The sequence below is a fragment of the Ranitomeya imitator genome, chromosome 6, assembly GCF_032444005.1.
Source record: "Ranitomeya imitator isolate aRanImi1 chromosome 6, aRanImi1.pri, whole genome shotgun sequence".
Classification (NCBI taxonomy): domain Eukaryota; kingdom Metazoa; phylum Chordata; class Amphibia; order Anura; family Dendrobatidae; genus Ranitomeya; species Ranitomeya imitator.
In genome coordinates, this window is record NC_091287.1 from 174,642,145 (window position 1) to 174,667,979 (window position 25,835).

A 25,835-nucleotide genomic window follows, 5' to 3' on the forward strand; every position below is an offset into this window, starting at 1 on the left:
GGTGTATCATCGCACTCAGGACAAATTGGGCAACAAATTTTGGGGTCCACTTTCTCCTGTTACCCTCGGGAAAATACAAAACTGGGGGCTAAAAAAATAATTTTTGTGGGAAAAATTTTTTGTTTTATTTTTACGGTTCTGCATTATAAACTTCTGAGAAGCACTTGGTGGGTCAAAATGTTCACCACACCTCTAGTTAAGTTCATTAGGGGGTCTACTTTCCAAAATGGTGTCACTTGTTGGGGGTTTCAATGTTTAGGCACATCAGTGGCTCTCCAAACGCAACATGGCGTCCCATCTCAATTCCTGTCAATTTTGCATTGAAAAGTCAAACAGCGCTCCTTCGCTTCCGAGCTCTGCCATGCGCCCAAACAGTGGTTTACCCCCACATGTGGGGTATTGTCGTGCTCAGGACAAATTGTACAACAATGTTTGGGGTCTATTTTCTCCTGTTACCCTTGGTAAAATTAAACAAATTGGAGCTGAATTAAATTTTTTGTGAAAAAAAGTTAAATGTTCATTTTTATTTAAACATTCAAAAAATTCCTGTGAAGCACCAGAAGGGTCAATAAACTTCTTGAATATGGTTTTGAGCACCTTGAGGGGTGTAGTTTTTAGAATGGTGTCACACTTGGGTATTTTCTATCATATAGACCCCTCAAAATGACTTCAAATGAGATGTGGTCCCTAAAAAAAAATGGTGTTGTAGAAATGAGAAATTGCTGGTCAACTTTTAACCCTTATAACTCCCTAACAAAAAAAAATTTTGGTTCCAAAATTGTGCTGATGTAAAGTAGACATGTGGGAAATGTTACTTATTAAGTATTTTGTGTGACATATCTCTGTGATTTAATTGCATAAAAATTCAAAGTTGGAAAATTGTGACATTTTCATAATTTTCGCCAAATTTCCATTTTTTTCACAAATAAACGCTGGTACTATCAAATAATTTTTACCATTGTCATGAAGTACAATACGTCACGAGAAAACAATGTCAGAATCACTGGGATCCGTTGAAGCGTTCCAGAGTTATAACCTCACAAAGGGACAGTGGTCAGAATTGTAAAAACTGGCCCGGTCATTAACATGCAAACCACCCTTGGGGGTAAAGGGGTTAAGAGGCTTCGTTCATGGAAAAGTCAAATTCCTCTGCAGTGTAAGCCATATTGTGTTATGGTAAACACTCACCCCACTTTGGCTTTCTACACCCGTAGCTAACTGCAATGAACTTGATGTCGATTTTTCTTCAACAATTTTGTGGAGACCCGAGGGTCAATGGGTGCACTCATCTGCTGGCCTGGCGGTCTTTAGAAAGACCGCATAGACCAGGGCTCATTCCATTGAATGCCCATACTCCTTTATCGTGGGCAGAATACAACTCAGACAACACAGGGTGAGGGTAACACAGTGTGGCAATGCTTTATTGTTCCACCAATAGACAATAACATATAGTAAAGATCCAACAAGTACATAAGATGGAGCAAATGATAGAGTCTCAGCCTTCCACTGGCTCACTGAATGGAATTAGAACATCAGAAGACACTCCTGTTTAGGAATGAACTTCAGTGGTCAGCCTGAATACCTCTGTGAGATTGTTGCAGTTCCATCTTTTGTTAATTTTTTGTATCACTTTTGCAAAAGTATTTTGACTGATCATTAAAGCTAAGCTAATACACTTGTAGCCTTAGGTTAAGGCTTCACGTTTCTTGTGTAAAGAAATTTTCTTTCTCAAGACGTGACTTTTTTTTCCCAGGTGGTGCCGTTGTTGACAGCATAAAAAATGAAGAGGTTTCTTTCTTAAGTAAAGCCTTTTAATGGTCCAATGTCTGTTAGATACCTTTTTAGTGGATTATTAGACTTACCTGTGGTTGAATTTTTGTTAAGTAGAATTTTGTAATCTAAACTTTAGCTTTCCTCCAAAACTTTCATTGGAGTGTACTAATGTTTGCAACATGTTGTTTGAAAATTTCCTTTTTTTGGTGAGTAAAATAACCAAATCTTCTTTGCAATCAATGGGCAACATTATTGGAAGCATTTTATGGTATGGTATCCCATAGAAAATGTTTGATTCTCAAAAGAGACTAAAGGTTTACTGGTCATAATTTTTTATGATAATTTAATTTTTTTATTTTTAGAAATGTGCAAATATACAATATATATGCACATTTACAACTTGTTTTATTTCCAAGAAACCTCCTGTACCTTTTAAGTGCTTGTATTCTTTGAAACACTATCAATATTTACTGACTTAATGTGCTTTATATTGTACTGTATATGTACTGCATACTCCAAAATAAAAAAAAAACATTTGTTGAAAGCATAAGTGTATATTGATAATGAAAAAAAATAATCCTAATAGTGCAATATTGATAAACTGTACATTTATCAGTTTTGGATTTATGAACAGTTAAAACAAATCTCCAGGATCCCCTTTCATGGACAAAGACAACTTTTCGCCCCTCCCACCTCCCCTCCCTCCATAGGCTTAGGGGTTCAAATGCAACCCCTGCAAAAAGACTATACTTACCGTAAATTGGTTCATAATGTAGATATTTTCTGAGATCGTGCTGGGTTAATGCTTACATACTACAGCCAATCAGAAAAATCAGAGTTTACCCAAAAATGATATCAATAAAGATGTTTAGATTGCCACGTAAAAACTAAGCCCTCATACAGCCTGGAAAACCTCATGGGTCTCAGAAAAATTACAACGCAAACCATTTTTACAATTTCCGAATTATTTTTCACCACTCAAATAAAAAAAAACTACACGAGATCCATGTTGATTTAATCAAACTAACCAGTAGAATCATATTTCCAGGTTATTTTAGCCACACAATAAATGCTGTAAAAGCAAAACTCAAAAACTATGGACTTATTGCAGGTTGAGGTTCACAGTTTCACAGCACTTGGACCTTTTTTTCAATTTTTTCAGTGCAGATTATGTTAAAATTAATGGTGTCATTCAAAATTACAAGTCATTCCACAAAAAACAAGCCCTCAAAAGATATGGTTCTGAGAAGAAGGGGAGGAAAAAAGTGCAAAAATGAAACATTATCTATTTTTAAAGGGGTTAAACCTTTTGTGAATTAATCATGCAGCGTTATTGAAAGTGTACTAATGGCGTGATACACAAAAAGCATCCAGAGAAAGGGGATCCTGTGAACAACTTTTTGACAGAAGGAGACAGAGGGGTTTGTAAATAATCATTCTGATGAACAAGCAGCACAGAGTCACACAATTTGCTGCCGAATACAATGCGCTTCTCATTCCTTAGCGCCAATGTACTATGACACCAGTTGGCCAGTTTGTGTCCCTTCATTATGTAAAGGAAACAGCAAGATAAGACTCCAGTGGGGAAAAAAATGGATCACTGAGAAGTACAAATATATCGACTGGTCAGTTGCATCCAGATTTCTGATGGAATGGTCAGAATTTCAGAGCTGATGAGCTCTAGATGTCAGTTGGAAACCATTTAGGCCGGTGGAGGTGCAATAATAGCATGGGAAATATTTTCTGGGTTCTCTGATACTTGTGGACGGACATTTATAGTAGGGATTACCTAAGCAGTGTGACTGACCAATTCCTTTCCTTCATGACAGCTGACCTGCATCAATTTTCGGCAGGACACTACACCATTTCACAAGGGTCACATAGTTATGGATTGGTTCCTGAAACATGAACACATGTTTTTCTTGCTTCCTTGGCCTTTACAATCTTTAGATCCTAAAGGAGCACTTAAGTTATTTTTTAATTTCCCCCTTTGCTGGGCAATAATGTTTGCATGTGTAATTATCACAATAACATACTCAACTGTCAATGTCTTCTGCCATTTCTAGCGCTGCTCCTGTCCACACAAGCATCACATGAGCGCATTTGTGACCTACCGAGTCACACAGGTCACTTTGTGAAATTTCTCAATGTAAGTCTTTCCAGCCTTGTTCTGCTGTCATAGACTTACATTGAGAAAGTGAGTTCTGCTCCACACAGAAATGCTGTGTTTATTTGGCTGTTCAAAAATGCGATCATGTGACGCAGGAGTAGACCGCAACACTAATGAAAATGGCAGAAGATGAGAACTGATAAGTATGTTACTGCACCCATTTCAAATACAAACATGATTGCTCATAAATGTGGAAAAAAGAGTGTTTCTTTATAGAGTGTCTCAAGGATGCCGTAGGCTGTTGAGAGCATGCATTACCTCTATCCAGTATACGGCAGTCAGATGAAGCTATCCAGTGAGCATGATTAAATATTCCAATAGAATGATTTGGATGCCTAGTTGAATCAATGACATGATGAATAGGGCAAAAGAAGTCCCTTGTGCTACTAGATGTTTCTCTACTAGTTTGTCTCTGAGGGCTCACATGAGCGAATAACACTGCCGAGTTCTATGTGAGAGAATCAGAGCAGAGTGCACTGACACTCGGCTCAAACTCTGACTTTGCATGATGAACTCCAATTTTCTCACACGAGAGAACATATGCTTATGTGACCCCAGACTAATGAAGTGGCTACTTAATCTAGAATGGCAATTTCACACTGGATATTGTTTTAAAAAGGGATTCCATGTTAATTAAAATATTTGCTCACAGCAATGACGATTGATAAAATGACTTAATAATGTGTATTTTATTCACTCATGTATTCAACACATTTGCATTGCTTTGTCCTTGGTCTTGCCCAATATTAAGTTAAAAACTAAACACAAAGTAACAAATGAAGTAGTAGGGGGGAGTACAGACAAACCAAACTTGGCAAAAATACCACTAACAAATAGAAACATTCATTAGACAAGCATTAAAAATATTAGTTATGCCTCAATTACCAATAAAACATCATATGTGCCCCACAGTATATAATAAGAGTGCATAGATGCCAATAACCATAAGATAGCTAGGCGAGAAAGAGAGAAAAGGAGAGAGGATTACCACACTGCAGAGCAGATAGGTATGACCCAATAAGGATATGTGCACACTTGCGGATTCCATTGTGGATTTTTCCACACAGATTCTGTAGAATCTGCAGGTAAAACACCCTGCATTTTACCTGCTGATTCACTGCGGATTTACTGCGGATTTTGTGCGGCTTTTATGCGGCTTTGGCCTGCGTTTTTTCACCTGCGGATTCGAATTATGGAATAGGTGTAAAATGCTGTGGAATGTGCCCAAAGATTTGACATGCTGCGGAAAATAAACTGCAGCGTTTCTGCATGGAAGTTTCCGCAGCATGTGCACGGCGGATTAGGTTTTCCATACGTTTACATGGTACTGTACAGCGCATGGAAAACTGCTGCTGATCCGCAGGGCCAAATCCACTGCGGACCCGCAGCCAAATAAGCCAAGTGTGTGCACATACCCTAAGGGTTCGAAGTAATTACTATTTATATGTCCCTACCAGGGCTGGTTTTAGACAAAGTGGGGCCCAGGGCAAAAGTTTAAAGTGGGGCCCCAAATGCTAAAATATTGGACCATCAGACAGAAAACATTTCTGTTGTATTTACAAGCGCTAAGTTCAGGCCGCTAAACGAGCGTGATCGACAATATTGAAGTAATTTGACGCTTGTTTCCCGGCCTCCTTAGGTTATGTGCACACGTTCAGTATTTGGCAGCGCTTTGAATGCAGCACATGTCCACTGCGTCCAAAGCGCTGCCGGCTATTGAGCGCAGGTGAATCTGCATGTGTTCACTGAACCATGCTGAATCACCACATTCAATACATTGTATGGGTTACTGCAACCTCCTGCTCTGTGGCCTCCCCTCTAACACTCTCGCCCCCCTCCAATCTATTCGACTAATCCACCTGTCCCCCACTATTCCCCAGCTTCTCCCCTCTGTCAATCCCTTCACTGGCTCCCCATTGCCCAGAGACTCCAGTACAAAACCCTAACCATGACGTACAAAGCCATCCACAACCTGTCTCCTCCATACATCTGTGACCTCGTCTCCCGCTACTTACCTACACGCAACCTCTGATCCTCACAAGACCTCCTTCTCTACTCCCCTCTTATCTCCTCTTCCCACAATCGTACACAAGATTTCTCTCGCGTATCACCCCTACTCTGGAACCCTCTACGCCAACATATCAGACTCTCACCTACCATCGAAACCTTCAAAAAGAATCTGAAGACCTACCTCTTCCGGCAAGCCTATAACCTGCAGTAACCACCGATCGACCAAACCGCTGCATGACCAGCTCTACCCTCACCTTCTGTATTCTCACCCATCCCTTGTAGATTGTGAGCCTTCGTGGGCAGGGTCCTCTCTCCTCCTGTACCAGTTATGACTTGTATTGTTTAAGATTATTGTACTTGTTTTTATTATGTATACCCCTCCTTACATGTAAAATGCCATGGAATAAATGGCGCTATAACAATAAATAATAATAATAATATAATGGGTGAAATTTATCTTGCGAAAACAAATAAAGATAAATTGACATGCTGCAGTCTGGAAAGATGCGCCACATGTCCGTCTCCACGGGTGAGCTACTGGCGTCTGTGCATGCATAGGGGGCATGGGATTTCTTGAAATCCCATCCACTATGCTGTAACATCTGGCAACTGCACAAGTACGTAATGTCTAACCCGCATTGTTTACTGACGATCTGCACCTACCCTTACTCCAGCTGAGGAAGAATGATTAGTACAGATAGTCCTCAGTACAGTACAATGCAGGTCCCATATAGTACATATAGTAAAATGCACTCCCCATGGTCCTTCGTAGAGTATAATGCAGCCCCCTCAGAGTATACTGCAGCCCCCCTCATAGAGTATACTGCAGCCCCCCTCAGAGTATACTGCAGCCCCCTTCATAGAGTATACTGCAGCCCCCCTTAGAGTATAATGCAGCCCCCTTAGAGTATAATGCAGCCCCCTCAGAGTATAATGCAGCTCCCCACACACAGTATAATACAGCCCCCTCAGAGTATACTGCAGCCCCACACACACAGTATAATGCAGGCCCTACTCCCACAAAGACACAGTGCAATTCAGCCCCCCACACACATTATAATGCAGCCCCACACAGTATAATGCAGGCCCGACACCCACACAGTATAATTCAGCCCCCCACAAACAAATACAGTATAGTGCAGCCCCCACAAACAGTATGATGCAGTCCCCACACACAGTATAATGCAGCCCCCCAGAGTATAAAGCAGCGTCTTCAGAGTATAATGCAGCCCTACACAGTATAATGCAGCCCCCTCAGAGTATACTGCAGCCCCCCTCATAGAGTATACTGCAGCCCCCCTCAGAGTATACTGCAGCCCCCTCATAGAGTATACTGCAGCCCCCCTTAGAGTATAATGCAGCCCCCTTAGCGTATGATGCAGCCCCCTCAGAGTATAATGCAGCTCCCCACACACAATATAGTGCAGCCCCCACAGTATAATGCATTCCCCATACAAACACACAGTGTAGTGCAGCCCCCCCACACACAGTAGAGTGCAGTCCCCCATTCACACTATCAAGTAGCAGACACACATGCGCTGTAATGCAGAAACACACACCCATACTATAACGCCGACACACACACACAATACTTACCTCTCCTCTTTGTCCCCTTGCTGTTCTGGCTTCTGCAGAGCATCTCAGCATCTCATCAACTCCACTGTTGAAACACGCTGAGTCACAGGCAGAGAGGGAGTGATGGGAGAGGGAGTGTCACATGACACTCTATCCTCCATCACTAATTTCAAATTTATTGGCATCTCTGATGCTGATAAGTTGAATGCACGATGAGGGGAGGGGGCGGCGCCAAGCCCCTCTTACTCAGGGGCCCCATAGCTGCCACAGGCTGGGGCCCCTGGATGAGCGGGGGCTCTGGACAGCTGTCTGGTCTGCCTGCCCCTAACGCCGGCCCTGGTCCCTACTGGACCCTAAAACAAAACGCTCTTGCACAGAGGTGGTACCATAATTGAGATTTATCTTTATATCTCCCATACAATGTTTTCTTCCTTACATCTCTCATACAATACTTTATTCCTTTTGTTTACCAGACATGAGTGAATGTTTTGAAATGTAACTTTGCCATTTTTGCCACGTTATTTTTTTGGTTTAATGTGATTTGAGGTGAATCAAAACTACTGCAAAATCTAAATCTGCCATGAAATGTCCTGTATGACACTTGGGGGTCTCCTAGGACTGTAGTCAACTGCTTTAAAGCACTTTCATGCAAATAACATAATAGAACTGACAAAGTAACCACAACATACTGTATCTAGCTTTGGGTAAACAGATGGTAACCATTTTACACTGCTGTACAGTCACACACTGTCTTTAATGTTTTTTCAGTGTTTTTTGGCTTTCTATCCCTATCTCCTTCATATGTCTATGCTTCCAGTACATGTGGTGTCCGTTTTTTTCACGTTTACCACACATACCCATTATAACCTATGCTGCTATGCACATGTCTATGTTTTTACATGGACAGTATGTTCGTGCAGAATACACACAGAGACCAGTCATTTTTTTCCCGGCAGCATGGATGACAAGAACTAATACAAGTGTATAGGTCTGTGAAAAACACGTACAGCACAAGGATGTGCTGTATATGTGCTGCTCTGTGTTTAACATTGCAAACTATAGGAGAAGCTTTGTCACTTAATTTTTTTTTAACCAATACTGGACACAGTGTAAAAACGGACACACGGATAACACACTGATGACACACTGATGGAAAACACTGATGGCACCAGTATTGGTTTTTCACGTATGTGTTTAAACATGAATGTCTGAATGAGGCCAAAGTTGTTTACTACACAACATTTCCTCCCTCATGCCTACCATTAAGGGTATGTGCACATGTTGTGGATTTTGCTGCCGATCCGCAGTGTTTCCATAGCTGCGGATCCGCAGCAGTTTCCCATGAGTTTACAGTATAATGTAAACCTATGGGAAACGAAATCCGCAGTGCACATGCTGCGGAAAAAAACGCGCGGAAACGCAGCGCTTTATTTTCCACAGCATGTCAATTCTTTGTGCGGAATCCGCAGCGGTTTTACACCTGCTTCAATAGAAAACTGCAAATGTAAAACCACAGCGGAATCCGCAATAGAAACCGCGATAAATCCGCAGGAAAAACTGCAGCTGTTTTGCACTGCGGATTTATGAAATCCGCTGCGGAAAAATCCGCAGAGGATCTTTCTACGTGTTCACATACCCAAAATGTGTTTTCCCCATTATCTACGTGGCATAAAATGTATCCTTCCTACTATCTACCATACAATGCTCTCTTCCGCAATTCCACCATCATGCAATGATTTCTCCCTTTAAAATCTTTTATGAAGTAATACAGACCTTTTATTTAGTTTTGAAAGATATAACCTTTGCATAAAAGCAAAGAAAACAACAATAATGCTTAATAGATACACATGGAGGAAGAAGTCAAGCCTAAATAATACGTAAGACAATTTAAAATCGATTTTGTGTAATTTGCATTAAAAAAATCCCATGATTTGAACTATTATAATGCTTTACACAATATTAGTTCCTTGTCAGACAAGGTGACATGGCCTCTCTGCAAAAGGAGATGTTTTATTGGAAAACGGGCGATGTCTAATGTGCTACATTGTGCTCCAAGAATGGTGCAGAATTGTGGCACACATTTTTAGCACAAGGACAGCCAAGTAGGTGATGTGAACTTAGACTTGATAGTTTTAACATTATACAGATTTATCAAACAGCATGATCCACTATGAGAAGTCTGGCGCATTTTAAGACAGTCTAGTCTAAGTTTGCCTTGTCAGAGAATTCGATAGTTTTGATAAATAGAGAAATCTGCCCCAATATGATTACATACTTTACATACAGAAAAGTTAGGTCATTTTTTAGTATAGTAAAGGTATTTTATTGCTTTTAGTCATCACTATTTTCCAGTTATCAGCTCAGGGACTCTGAACATTTATTTATATAGATTTAAAACATTTTTCAGAGTCCTAATTGCACAGCGTTTTACAATTTTTCTATATCGATCAGGGATCCACAACCTGTGACCTACAACACCACTGTGGTCCCTGATTTATTTGTCTGCATTTTGTGGCTGCTATTATGTGTCTTCTATGTCAGAGAGAATTTCAGTGTGTAGCCGTCTCTGGAGTCCCACAGAATGGGGGTTTCCTGATTAGTGTGGCACTCCAGGATGGAGTATATGAGGTGGAAAGGTGGCCATGCATGTAGTTGTATGGGGATAATGAAAATCAATTACTGTATCAGCAGAATAAAGCGCTTCATTATTATTATTATACATTTTTAGAGCGCTATTTATTCCATGATGCTTTACATGTGAAAAGGGGGCAAATATAGACAAATACATTAAACATGAGCAAAAAACAAGGCACTAACAGGTACAGAAGGAGGGAGGACCCTGCTCGCGAGGGCTCACAGTCTGCAGGAGATGGGTGAGGATACACTAGGAGAGGGTAGAGCTCATCATGCGGCGGTTCAGTTGATTGAGGATCACTGCAGCCTGTAGGCTTGTCGGAAGAGGTGAGTCTTCAGGTTCTTTTTGAAGGTTTCTATGGTAGGCGAGAGTCAGATGTGTTGGGGTAGAGAGTTCCAGAGTATGGGGGAAGCATGTGAGAAGTCTTGGATGAGGTTGTGGGAAGAAGAGGTAAGAGGGGAGTAGAGAAGGAGATCTTGTAAGGATCGAAGGTTGCGTGTAGGTAAGTACCGGGAGACCATGTCGCAGTTGTATGGAGGAGACTGGTTGTGGATGGCTTTCTATGTCATAGTAAGGGTTTTTGACCTTGAGTCTCTAGACGATAGGAAGCCAGTGAAAGGCTTGGCATAGGGGAGAGGCTGGGCAATAGCGAGGAGACAGGTAGATTAGTCGGGCAGCAGAGTGTAGGATGGATTGGAGTGGTGCCAGAGTGTTAGAGGGGAGGTCAGAGAGTAGGAGGTTACAGTTGTCAAGGCAGGAGATGATAAGGGAGTGTGGAGCGCCCCCAAGGGCAGTGGGGTACTCGGTATACCGGGTCCTTCGGTTCACAGGGGGGATGTCATGGTGGTTGACCCGGTCCGTGGCCCTGGGACATCCGTTTTAAAAGGGAAAGGTCTTTAAAAGGGAATTGTTTGTGACGCCACCTGTGGTATTCGGTCAGGGTGATCGAAGCTGCTTTAAGGGGTCCGCTGGGGTGATGTTATGGCAACTAGATGGTATACCTTCCCACAGGTGAAGTATGTCCCCAGGGCTTCCCAGTGTGTAGATGGTGGATGGTGAGAGGCGCAGTAAAGAACGAGTACACATGGTTGCAGTCTCTTTACCTTTACTGAAGACTTCAGCATCCACAGTCCAGAGCATCAGATCACAGGGCAGACAGAGTCCGGCCGGTTTGGAGGCAAGTCCAGAGTTCCCTTGTCCAGGTGGAAATCAGTAGCCTTCCTCTAGCGCTGCAGTGTTGTAGTCCCTTACTGCTAAGTTTCTCATAAGGTCCTCACAACTGTTGTAGATGTTATCAATGTTATGTCTCTCTCTCTGTCCCCCGGATAGGACAAACCCGTATGACCGGTGGCTTGAGGCGGTTTATTGGGACTCTATCATGCCCCAGCCTCTAAGGGGTGCCACCTTGCCTCCTGGGTATAGTGCGGGCAGGTAACATGAAATTAGCTGTCCTGCCGGTCTCTGGAGCAAGGCATAAAGGGTCATTGCTCCCTCGGTGTTCTGGCTACCGGGATCCTGTGCCTCAGAAGGAAGCAGCCTGTGTAGGGCTAGGCTCCTTCTGGTATCCACTCCTTTGCTATGACTTCTTTCACCCTCTCTGCAATATAGTTCTCCTTCAGTGTCTCTTTCTGGAAGCTGCAGCTCTCAGGGCATGCACAGCTCTGTGTCCTTCTTCCTCAATCTCTGACAGGATCCCACGCCTGTCAGGGACCAACTACCTGAACGAAGCTCAGCCAGCAACTAACTAACTTTCCCTACAGGTCACCATTTTTACCTAAGTGTGGGGTGTGACCTAATAAATAGGAACAGAGGTCCCCCTGGTGGCCTAGAGTGTGAAATGTGTTGCATGTTTGTTATACCTAGATGCAGTTGTCCTTCTTTGCCTCCAAATGTAACACTACTTTCCCCTAGAGGAGAATGATATTACTGCAACGACCAGTACCCTGGGGCGCTGCATGTGCACTAGTGTTTTTGTGGTTTCGTTGGCGAGGAATGCGCGGATCCGGTAAATATTTTTGAGTTTGAGATGGCAGGAGGAGGCAAGGGCTTGGATGTGTGGCTTGAAAGATAGGGCAGAGTCAAGGATCACCCCAAGGCACCGAGCATGTGGGACTGGGGAAAGTGAGCAGCCATTGACATTGATGGATAGGTCTGGTGGAGGGGTAGAGTGAGATGGGGGAAAGATGATGAATTCTGTTTTGTCCATGTTCAGTTTTAAAAAGCGAGCAGAAAAGAAGGCCGAGATTGCAGACAGACATTGTGGGATTTTGGTGAGTAAGGATGTGAGGTCAAGTCCGGATAGGTAGATCTGCGTGTCATCAGCGTAGAGATGATACTGTGAACCGTGGGATTCTATGAACTGTCCCAGGCCAAAGGTGTAGATGGAGAAGAGTAGGGGTCCCAGAACTGAGCCTTGAGGGACACCAACAGACAAGGGACGAGGTGAGAGGTGGTGTGGGAGAGGGATACACTGAAAGTTCGGTCTGTTAGATATGATGAATCTGTAGCAGGAGGGAATGGTCCACAGTGTCAAAGGCAGAAGACAGGTCCAGGAGAAGGAGGACAGAGTAGTGTTGCTTGCGCTTGGCGGTTAGTAGGTCATTGGTGACTTTAGTTAGGGCAGTTTCAGTTGTGTGATGGGGAGAGTTGTGTGCATGTATGGTCTGTTCCTTTTTTTAGTGAGAATGTGAAATAAGGGAATCTTCATTTTCTTTTTAGGTTGGAGTCATGGAATTTGAATCAGACCTCATATACGTTTGATATGCCATAATTGTGTCACATTATAATACTCCTTTAGGTTTATTGTGGTCAATTACAGAGAAAGTGAATTCAGTATACCTGGGAGAGTTGGAAGGTCTCCAGCACATAAAAGGCGGGCCAATCCAGACGAGTTAGGCATGCTAGGCTGACCAAAGCCTAAATTGTACATTTAGTTCAGGATGGATTAGAAAATAATTAATTCACATATATGATTCAATTTAGACTGGTCCTGATGTCATACAAGCAGGGGTAGAGTGATAAATGAAAATGAATCATTTACTGTATCTACAGCTAGCATGCCAGTGTTATGAAAAGTTATCTTTTTCATTAAAATAAGAGTCATAGGGAAGTGTCATCGATGTCCTTTACATTCATGAACAGCACCATCTGCCATACATTACCAGAATGACTTCATCTGGCAGAATTACTCATCATTAGTTAGTGTGTCAAAATGTAATTAATTTAAAAACACAAATATTCTCTCCCACCACATATGGCTATTAAGCAGGACTATGTATTTATATACTGTATACACATATCAGACATGTATAGAAACACTAGTTGTTACGTCTCAGGTGGGCACAACACTTATTATTACATTAGTAAGTATAATACTACCTAAAACAATAAATATTCTCAGCTTTGTTTGCAACTACAAGAGTGTTTTACAAGTGTACAGTGTTTGCATTACAGAACAGTGACTTGCACTAGAGATGTAGTCCTCACTTCATCAATACTGGTGTGCAAGTGGAGTGATTCATTAAGGAGTGCACACTTTCTAATGACTAAGGGTACCGTCACACAGTGCAATTTTGATCGCTACGACGGCACGATTTGTGACGTTCGAGCGATATAGTTACGATCTCGCAGTGTCTGACACGCTCCTGCAATTAGGGACCCCGCTGAGAATCGTACGTCGTAGCAGATCGTTTGAAACTTTCTTTCGTCGTCTAATGTCCCGCTGTGGCGGCATGATCGCATGGTGTAACATATATCGTATACGATGTGCGCATAGTAACCAACGGCTTCTACATCGCACATACGTCATGAAATTATCGCTCCAGCGTCGTAGATTGCAAAGTGTGACAGCAGTCTACGACGCTGGAGCGATATTGTTACGATGCTGGAGCGTCACGGATCGTGCCGTCGTAGCGATGAAAATTGCACTGTGTGACGGTACCCTAAGGCAAAGTGGTGTTTGACTCTGTGTGCACTTCACCACAAATTTTAATTACATTCATGGCATGAGGAACTCCACCGCTTGTCATGAATTTGACAAGTAGAGGTAGCCACATCCCATCACGTCCCCATCATGCCCCAACTCTGTCCACATTGTCAGTGCTTTGTGAAAATTTCGAGAAGATAGCAAGAGTTGCAAAATTCTTATGCAGCCTTGCATTGCACAAAATTGTTTTGACTTTTTTGACTTTTCAAAGCTTTTTATGCCAGTTTTCTGGTGTAAAAGTTTTGATGAATCGGGGGCCTATACTATAATGCATTAGCTCCACAATCACACTGATATATATATATATATATATATACATATATATATATATATATATATAGAAAATATTGACAGTCTAAATAAAAAAAATTTAAAAAAATCACCACGTGTGTACAGGCTTTGTTAATATTAGGTAAAACAGGATAAAAAATACTTGTTTTTACCATTACTGTCAATGTTTGCAAAAAAAATCACCCATACGCCATCCATAGACCTGCATTTCCATTCGCATGGACTAACTGTGATAACAGTGTGTGCATCTCTCTGTTGTACAGTACTTTTATCAAACTGTATCTGGAGAAGAATACCTCCATAATGCTGCACACATCAGAACCTTTCTTCAACCTGTCAGGGATTGTGTGGAAAAAAGACTTTGGGGGCAATTCATCAAAGATTTTCCATCAGAAACTGACATATAATGCTTTGAAAAGTCGCAAAACTTTTGTACAACTCAGATCAGCACAAAAACTTTGTGGCTTTTGTCAGTTTGATGTAGCTCCGCCAAAATGGGTGGGACTGAGGAGGAGGTGGGGTGTGCTGCACCTTCCCTTCAAACTCCACTAAAGTGCCAGTATTTTTTATGCCTGAAATGCTGCTGAGATGCTTGTCACTTCTCATGGTCAAGCCGTGAGTCAGAGTGGTCAAGGACTCCAAGGTCAGAAGCCAGGAGGGTACATCATAAATAGAAGGAAGGGGTGTGGCTTAGGCACCATCAAGAGAGGAAGCTTCTTCCAGGAGCTCCTGATCTCCAGCCTGGAAATCAACATCCATCGGCCACACTGCTGCTGTAAATCATCTCATCTTACCATCTAAGCCTCCATGAGAGTGTGCTGCACCTGGTGGACCACAAGAAAATAGCTTTTACAGACTGTGAAGGAATCTCTGGAGCCTGAGCCTCGAGGCCTGGTGAGTGTAACGGGCCTGTGCTTCCTCTGTGGAGGAGGGCCTGTGATTTGCTCTCTGCACCTCTCGCTTCCAAAACATCTAACAACAGAAGCCCCAGCGCTTTTATTATTTTCCAACCTCCTTAATCCTTTACTGAGTTGTATCTTCAAGTACAATGTCCTGGGCTTGTCCCACACCTAACCTTGTCAAGCTGGACCTAAAATGAGGTGACGAGCTTTGGCACCACCAGACATAACACGGCTCATACCGGCTTTCACTGACTCTCCTGACCGCTGAGGCGCTTACCGCTAGCACCGCAGCACGACTGGGCACATGATGACCCGAGGCAGATCTCATAAGAAGGCCTCTCCTCCTCACCTGCCAGACTTCTTTCCGTGGTCTCAAACCGCACATGCCACAGGGAAAATGGCGGCGGCTTCTCCCTCCAGATCATCACACTCCTCCTGCGGCTCCCGGGATTCAGAAAGAGATGAGACCTCAGCGGGTACACAATATAGCAGCTCTGCACCTATGACCAGGGGGGATATGAAAGAATTCCTCACATCTATATGCGCCTCATTAAAAGAGGATATGCAGGACATGTTGAAGGAGATAAGAGGAGATATTAACTCCTTAGGGGCCTGCATGGATCATTTGGAAAACAAAATGTCCGAATATGTCTGTAATTAACGCTCTGGTGGATGAAAACCAAGTTATAAAAGGTAAGTTAGCAGGGGCGTTTAATAAATTGCACGACTTAGAGGAAAGATCCAGGAGGAACAATATTCGTGTGAGAGCAATCCCTGAGAATGTTGCAGATAAAGATTTAGCTGCTTTCCTCCAGAAATTTATGCAGGCTGTTCTGCCCTTACTTTCCTCGAGAGATCTACTGGCGGACAGGGTTCATAGAACACCCAAGCCCAAGCATCTAGATCCATCTCTTCCTAGAGACATCCTTGCACAGATTCATTTGTACACTACTGAAGAGACATTCCTGTGGCAGATAAGGAGCCCCCCTGACCTACCCCCTGAATTCCGGAATCTCCAGGTCTTCCCGGATTTGTCAGCTGCTACTCTGGCCAAAAGGAGAGAATACGCCCATGTCTGTAAAGCATTGAGGGACATCAATATACGTTACCGATGGGGGTTTAATCCTGTGCGTTTGATTATCACTTATGAAGGACGCATGGTTGCCTGCTCCTCGCCTAAACAGGCAGAGGAAAGGCTTACGGCCTGGAAAATACCCTTTTGCTCCCAGACCTGCGGATTCAGGAAGGAAAATAGCCTCAGACTGGTCTACGGATTGACAGTGCCACACGGACGGTGTCTGGATTGCTGAGCTCTCCTACTGCACCCTTCAGTGGGCCTTTGGACTGTGAACCTCTCACGTCCACCCCTTTATGCAGATTTTGTTCTGCGGACTGTCTGGTCTGTTCCGGACGTTCTTTCGAGGATTCCTCGTATATTGACCTATGTTTTGGTCTTTTTCTGTTTTTTTTTTCTTTTGTTTTTACTTCTTTTTATTTTTTATTTTTTGGTTCTTTTTACTACATACTTGCCCTTCCCCTTTCTTCCCCCCAGGTTTTTTCTCTCCAAATCCCCGGGCATTCTCTGTTTATATTGAGGTTTGATTGTTATTATGGAACTGGCAGTTATTTGTATATAAGTTTCGGTACATCGCCAGTGGCGTCACTGGGTAGTACCAGCAGTATAGACTTTAGTATAACGGTACCATGAGTTTACAAATTCTTTCTTTGAATGTCAGGGGTTTAAACTCCCCTGAGAAGAGATCTATGATGTGGAGGGAGGTGAAGCGGTCGAGGGCAGCTATTATCTGCTTGCAGGAGACCCATTTGTTGGTCGAGGATAATTTTAGGCTCCGTCATCCCCTCTTCCCACACATTCTATTTGCTAGTGGCCCAACCAAAAAGGCTGGTGTGTGCATCATGGTGAAAAATACAATCGCTTTTAAATTGATAGCGCAAAATAATGACCCCATGGGTAGGTAGGTGCTTAACTATCACGTGCCTATTGAATGGTGAGCTACACACGTTGACAAATCTTTATGCTCCCAATGAGCGACAACATAAATTCCTGAGAACAACCCTTCATGAAGTCTTTGCGAATGTGAAGGGTAGCAATATAATATGTGGTGACTTTAATCTCCCCATGCGGGTGGACCTTGTTTGCTCTTCTGGTAACTGGCTAGAGGGGACTTTACTCTTCTCACAGGCAAATTTCACCTGCATGATTATTGGAGATATTCACATGCATCTGAGAGGGATTATACCTTTTACTCTTCCAGGCATTCCACATACTCAAGTATTGATTATTTTCTAACAGACAGTGCAACCTTGTCCAGATGTAGATCTGCAACTATAGGCTTAATAACGTGGTCTGATCATGCTCCCATCACTCTAACTCTTATTTTAGCACACCAAGCTAACCCAGCCTTTAGGTGGCGATTAAATGACGGATTGCTGCTGAATGGGGAGGTGTCAGAGTCTCTTCGGAGTTGGAACATTACTTTCAGATAAACAATAATGGAGAGGTTTCTGATGAGTCCTTATGGTTGGCGCATAAAGTAGTGATTAGAGGTGTGCTTCTCCAACAAGCTTCATACCTGAAAAGGAAGAGGGAGAGTGGCAGAGAGGCTTTACTTTCCCACCTGCAATATTTAGACAATATCAACAAGTCTGCTCCCACGCCTTCTATCTCCAAGGAGATCTATCAGATTAGGTTTAAATTGAGAGAAAATCTTCTGGCCAGATATGCACATAACATGAAGAAATTCAAGACTATCTATATGCCGCAGGTGATAGGGCAGGTGCACTCTTGGCGCGCAGAGTACGTAAGAGGGAAGCTAAATCAAGAGTGGACCATATCTTAGATAAAAATGGGAAGGTCCTCAGGAACCCTCAGGACATAGTCCAAGCTTTTGCAGAATATTATACCGGCTTGTATAATTTAAAAGATGACTAGTGTTGAGCATTCCGATACCGCAAGTATCGGGTATCGGCCGATACTTGCGGTATCGGAATTCCGATACCGAGATCCGATATTTTTGTGATATCGGGTATCGGTATCGGAAGTGTAAAATAAAGAATTAAAATAAAAAATATTGTTATATTCACCTCTCCGGCGGCCCCTGGACATCAGCGGGAGGATCCGGCGTCCGGCACGGCTTCTTTCTTCAAAATGCGCGCCTTCAGGACCTGTGGAATGACGTCCCGGCTTCTGATTGGTCGCGTGCCGCCCATGTGACCGCCACGCGACCAATCAGAAGCCGCGACGTCATTCCTCAGCTAAAGTCCTAGAATGAGCGCCTTCTAGGACCTGAGGAATGACGTCGCGGCTTCTGATTGGTCGCGTGGCGGTCACATGGGCGGCACGCGACCAATCAGAAGCCGGGACGTCATTCCACAGGTCCTGAAGGCGCGCATTTTGAAGAAAGAAGCCGTGCCGGACGCCGGATCCTCCCGCTGATGTCCAGGGGCCGCCGGAGAGGTGAATATAACAATATTTTTTATTTTAATTCTTTATTTTACACTTTAATATGGATCCCAGGGCCTGAAGGAGAGTTTCCTCTCCTTCAGACCCTGGGATCCATGAGGATACATTCCGATACTTGATGTCCCATTGACTTGTATTGGTATCGGATATCGGTATCGGCGATATCCGATATTTTTCGGGTATCGGCCGATACTATCCGATACCGATACTTTCAAGTATCGGACGGTATCGCTCAACACTAAAGATGACCCTTCTACTCCCCAACCGGATCACCAATCTATTTATAAATATCTAGACTCTATAAAATTACCCCATATTCCATGAGCAGCTAAACTACCTTAATTCTCCCTTCACAGATCTAGAAATTAACTCGACGATTAAACAAACTAAATCCCATAAGGCCCCAGGCCCAGACAGGCTGACGAATGACTATTATAAATCCTTTTATCTGTTGCTGACTCCATATTTGCAGAGATTAGCTACCATATCTACCATACCCAAGCCTGGGAAACCCCTCACACACCCTGGTAACTTTAGACCCATCGCTCTGCTCAATTCGGATGTCAAGACATTCACTAAAATTATAGCGTCCAGACTAAAGTTTATTATCCCAACTATAATTTCACCTGACCAGGTGGGTTTTGTGGCCGGACGTGAGACGAAAGATGGGGTGCGGTGCATGCTGAATCTGATTAAAATAGCTGAGCTGTCTGGCCTACCCAGTGCATTCCTGTCGTTTGATGCTGAGAAGGCTTTTGACAGGGTGCACTGAGGTATCTTCGTGCAGTATTGGAAAGGTTTGGACTGTTGGGCCCAATATTCTCAGCAGTCTGTGCTATTTACTCGACTCCTTGTGCCAGCGTCTTGACGTCAGGCTTTTTATCCGGTCCGTTTCAGATCACGAAAGGCACTGGTCAAGGTTGCCCACTCTCTCCTATCATATTCGCACTGTGCATGGAGCCGCTTACTGAATGCATTAGAACCTCTATTAATATCACCGGCATCAAGGTTGGACAGATGGAGCACAGAATTGGCCTGTATGCTGATGATGTTATTTTATCCTGTGTCAACTTGGAGACATCCTTGACAGCTATTACCTTGGAACTCGGGGAATTTAGAAATGCGTCATACTACAGGTTGAATCCCACGAAGTCCTTGTTGTTTCCGGTGGTGGTCCCATGCGCGGCCAAGTTGAAAATGGAGGCTGAGTTTCCATTTAAATGGGTGACAGAAGGTATCCCGTACTTGGGAGTTATACTGACGGGCTCTGAACAGATTGTCGAGAAGAATTTCTCTAAATTGATCTCACAGGTTAGGGCACAATTTGACCACTTTCACATAGTTATGACATCCTGGTTTGCCAGGATTAATGTTTTCAAAATGATGATCCTGCCTAAAATACTGTATCTCCATAGGTGTATCCCATTAAAAATCCCCAAACGTTTGTTTTTGAAATTACAAACTATGACATACGATTATATTTGGTTACACAAAAAATCTAGAATCTCTAGCACCTTGATGTACTATCCGTACAAACGGGGAGGGCTGGGAATGCCAAACCTCATGCTGTACCATAGAGCGGCCATACTAACTGGACTTAGAGACTGGTGGCAGGCGGACAAAGATCATAGATGGCTCCAAATAGAAAACTACTATGACAAAACTAGATCTACCCGCACAATTCTTGAGGCTGAATCTATCGCAATCACTGATTATTCCCCTACCTTACCAACCATGAAAATCGCGCTCCACTATTGGAGGACACTGGTCCCTTCTTTGATTAAATTATCTCATGATTCCCTATCCTTAAAAGCCCTTGAGACACACATCCCATTTATTAATCTCCAGCCTTGGGTTGATGCTGGAATCGTAACATTACGGCAGATATTGGGTACCACTGGCCTTATTCCTTTTGACAGCTTGGCCACCAACTTCTCGAATGTCCGGAGATACTTCTATCAATATTTGCAGATACGTCATCTACTTCATAATTCCCCAAATTCGCCTTTCTTCAACTCCCATTAAAATAACAGGGTTAATGGTTATTTCTTGCTACCTGACTCTGGCCCGAAGGGAATTTCAATATTATATAAAGCCTTAAACGATCCAGCAGAAGATGTTAAACTGCCGTACATGATCAAGTGGGAACAGGATCTGGACTTCCTGTCTGACCCGATAGATTGGGAGGAGGGACTGGGTGAAGTATTACAGGTGTCTGCCTGCGTCAATCATCTCGAACAATTGAAAAAAGTACACCTTAGATGGTATCAATATCCGGTTCAGGTGGCTCACTATGACCCTGCCGGGTCGGACAAATGCTGGAGGGGGTGCGGTTTAGGGGAACTCTGGAACATACTTGGCGATCGTGTCCAATTCTTCAACCCTGGTGGAGAGATATGGACCTTTTAATTGCACAGGTCTTGGGGATCCAGTTGTCTCTGTCACCTAAGCAGGTCATTCTTCACATCGGCCTGGAGGACATCCCATACATACTTCGAGGTACACTATCACATATTCTAATAGCTGCCAGGTTATTAGTCGCCTCAAGATGGAAAGACACTAATTCTCCCAATATTAGTGAATTAATTAATAAACTTAATGTCCACTGCCAATATGAACTCGCCTTGGCTCACTCCATGACTGCCAAAACCAAAAGACAAAATATTTGGCACCCTTGGTTACACAGTGATCATTCCTCTATTGACCCGCACCACCTTGTTTGACCGTTTACTTGAGTGGGAATAAGTAAGCATAATTGACATGTCTGTTTTTGTGTTGGTAATATTCTTATTCTGCCACAGTTTGCCAGGACCCCTTGTCTATGTCTATAACTGAACTGCTAGATATTGTCTTGTGAATGACTATACTCTTTTCCTCCCCCCCTTCTCCCCCTACCTTACCTACCCCTCGTCCTCCCCCCCCCCCCCCTGCTTCTCTCCCATACTTCCTACTTTCTCCTTTCTGATTGATTTTGTTTTTCTCCTTATTTACTTCTGGTCATTTTTAGTTGACCTCTGTTACTGTTATCACTGTGTGACTGCACTGTATTGTTATGGAAATCTTCAATAAACACTAATTGATAAAAAAAAATTAGAAGGAAGAGACAAAAGCGTAGTCAGGAAACGTTCCAAGGTCAGGAGGATAACAGATTGGAGCAGAAGGGGATAAACAGGCGGATGGTCAGAATGAAGTCCAAGGTCAGGCCACAGATCAAGCATACAGAACTCAAGGCACAGGGAGCACAAACCTCACTTGATGAATGTATGTCTGGCAGTGGTCTGGGAGAAGCTGCTCAGTAAAGTAGGCATGGCAATCACCCAGGATAGTGAACACTTGGAGACAGCCGATGCCTCACAGTCACAGATTGGCTAGTCGAGTTCTCAATCAACACACTGACAGCTCAGCACACCCTGAACCAGATTGGACGGCCGAACTGTCAGTTACTGCATCCCAAACACCCGTGGAACCGTGACAGCTACTTCATTCATTGACTGGAAAGGCCTCTGAAAAGATGTGTGGAACTCATTAAGTGGCATTAAATGCTTCGTGAATTTGGTGCATTGTATTCCAGCTACCTCTTCATTAAGACTGGCATGATGCCAGACTTAATGTAATGTCTCTTTATGTATTTTTTCTTTTGTCTTGTTATTACCCATTACTATGTATTTGTACTTGTTCAATATACAGGTGATAGATAGATAGATAGATAGATAGATAGATAGATAGATAGATAGATAGATAGATACAAATGCAAAAATATAGGCGTAGCACTGGTACTGGTATGCTGAAAAACAGCAGGTGCAAAGCCTCCCAGGCGAACCTCGATATATATTCAAAAAATGAAGGCAGCATTCCAGAGTCCAATAGCAATGGTGGTTTATTGATTCATGGTCATAATGCTGCCATTATGACCACAGGTCAATAAACCAAAATTGAAATTGGATTCTGCCTTTGTTTTTTGAAGATAGATAGATAGATAGATAAATAGATAGATAGATAGATAGATAGATAGATAGATAGATAGATAGATAGATAGATAGATGCAGTCATGACCAAACGTTTTGGCACCCTTGAAATCATTCTAGAAAATTAAGTATTTCTTCCAGAAAATTATTGTAATTACACGTTTTGTTATAAATATGTTTACTTCCTTTGTGTGTATTGGAATAACACAAAAAAATTGAATAAAAAAGGCAAATTGGACTTAATTTCACACAAAGCTCTCAAAATAGGCAAAACACCTTTTTAAAAATTGTGGATAAACAGCATTGTTTCAAGCATGTAATGCTTATTTAAACTTACCTGTTACCTGTCTCTGTTTGCCACACTTAGCATTGAGAACAGAAAGAGGAGAAGAGAACTGTTTACGGACTTGAGAATCAAAATTGTTAAAAAAATTCAACAATCTCAAGGTTACAATACCATCTCCAGGGTTCTGATGTTCCTTTGTCCACAGTTCTCAACATAATCACGATCATGGCACTGTAGCTAGTCATCTTGGATGTGAGCAGCAAAGAAAAATTGATAAATGGTTACAACAGAGGATAGGCTGGATGGTGGATAAGCATTCTAAATCAAGTTCCAAAGAAGTTCAAGATGTCCTGAAGGCTCAGAGTGTAAGCACAAACTATCCATAATTATTTGAATGAAATTAAATGCTATGGCAGGAGACCCATGAGGACCACACTGCTGACACACAGAAATAAAAAGCTAGACTGCAGCCTAACAAAACTTAGGTGAGTAAGCCAAAATCCTTCCAGGGAAGTGTATTGTGGACAGATGAGACCAAGTTTTTATGTAAATAATATCATTCTACTATTTACTGAAAATGGAATGAGGCCTGAAAAGAAATCAACACAGTACCTACAGTCACATATGTTGGAGGTTGAAAGATGTGTTGGGGTTGTTTTGCTGCCTCTGGCACTGGGTGTAACCCATCATGAAATCTGAAGATTACCAAAGATTCTGGTTGCAATGTAGTGACCAGTGTCAGAAAGCTGGTTTTGCATCCTAGGTCATGTGTCTTCCAGCAGGACAATGACCCCAAACATACTTAAATGAGCATACAAAAATGGATGGAAACAAAGGCCTGGAGAGTTTTGAAGTGTCCAGCAATGAGACCAGCTCTAAATCCCCTTGAATACCTGTGAAGAGATCTTAAAATTTCTATTGGGAGAAGTCACCTTCAAATATGAGAAACCTGGAGCAGTTTGTAAAAGAAGAGTGCTGCAAAATTCCAGCTGAGACCTGTAATAAGCTTGTTGGTGGTTATAGGAAGTGATTGATAGCATTATTTTGTCCAGTACATTTTTGGTGTTTTGTGTACAATTATGTACAATTTGCCTTTTTTTTCTTTTTTTTGTGTTGAACCAAAACATACAAAGGAAATATACATGTGTTCAACAAAACATGTGAAATTGCAATAATTTTCCTGTATAAATACCATATTTTTTGGATTATAAGACGCATCCCAAATTTTGAGGAGAAAAATTGGAAAAAACTGTTTTATAAATAAAATGGTGGTGCTTCTTATAATCCATGCCTTTTATTGCTTACCGGGGTTGGTGGTTGCGATGAAGTGGGGTCCCAGTGTGGCTGCTGGAGGAGGCAGGAGTGGGGTGATGCTGCAGACCGCAGGCTGGGATTAGGGGATGTTGCGATGTCTGGTGCACCGCTGCTGGTGTCCGGTGCTGCTGCAGGGATGTCCTGCGCTGCTGCAGGTGTGTCCGGTGCTGGGGGGGCTCTGCTGACATTTTGTGAAAGGTCAGAGCCCCTCGCAGTTCCATGGTTTCCTGTGCGGTGGACTCCGGGAAAATGGCCACCGGGGGCGGTGCATGCGCACATTGAGATCTCGGCACCAAGATCTCGGGAGATGAGATCTCAGCGTGGCCTGCAGCAACGGTACTGGTAAGGTATATCAGCATTATAAGACACACTCCCATTTTCCCCCAAATTTAGGTATACTTCATTTTCTGTAACAATTTCACTGGTACCAATACTCACAGCCATGACTGTAGATAGATAGATAGATAGATAGATAGATACTCCTTATTGACACAAATTGTGTGCCAAGTACCTGAATTTTAAAAGTATATTCCATATAGCCTTAATGCACTAAGTATACTTGTACTTGTATTACATTATTTAGTGAATAGTTTATCTTGCATTTTTTCTTGCAGACTACAGATTTACTGGAAGTTCCTGAAGAAGGGGATAATTCCTATTTATTGGATATAGGCAGACAACGTAGTGATAGTGGTGAGTTTTTTTTACTTTTCTGACACATTTCAAATCACTTCCAAATATCCGTACACAAACTTCTGGAAGTAATATTGGATAGCAGCTGTTTCTCACCTTGGAAAACAGCTATTAATATTGGACATGAGCTGTTGATCCAAATAACCACTTTTCAGTTTAATTAATCATCTTGATATAAGTGTAGCCTTAATAAAAGGCAATTATTTATGTACATTTATGTCAGGGTGCCCAAGAGGTTAAAGAGTAATGACTATGTCAATATTTTTATTCTTATTTTAAGCATCAGGAATTCAAAATTCTTCTCATCCTAGTAGTTATTCAACAACTCCATAGATATCAAGCAAATGATATGGAAAAACAATTATTCTCATAATTTCACCAGCCTTAAAAGAGTTGTCCCAATTCAGTAAGTTCTGGTCCTAGGAAAAACAAGCCATGATTTCCTCACGTCTCCTTGTACCTCACTGTGCCACTGCTCCCCTTATCTGGTGTCTCAAATGGGAAGTTGAAAGTGAGCTCAGCGGCCGTCCATGGGGACAAAGAGAATCTGAGTTAACTGATTGGCTGTCGCACTGTAAACACGATGCCAGCGCTGCAGACAATATCAGGCACTGGGAGCAGCAATACGAAACCCCAGTGCTGGACCCAGGGACAGTGAGTAATACCAGTTTGCTTCTTTCAAATCAAACTGCATCCAGAGATCAGTATTTTCGGAAAGTGGACAACCCCTTAATGTCTTCCTACTCCAAGTC

At 42.6% G+C, this 25,835-nt stretch overlaps 1 protein-coding gene across 1 annotated transcript in view; it reads left to right on the forward strand.

Annotated features, from left to right (window-relative positions):
- The window catches only part of STAC (SH3 and cysteine rich domain), a 550,486-nt gene that overhangs the window by 344,442 nt on the left and 180,209 nt on the right, over positions 1-25,835 (forward strand). Inside the window, exon 6 of the mRNA XM_069730312.1 lies at positions 25,005-25,083. Coding sequence (XP_069586413.1) covers positions 25,005-25,083 — 79 coding nt within the window. The remainder of the gene's footprint in view (positions 1-25,004; positions 25,084-25,835) is intronic.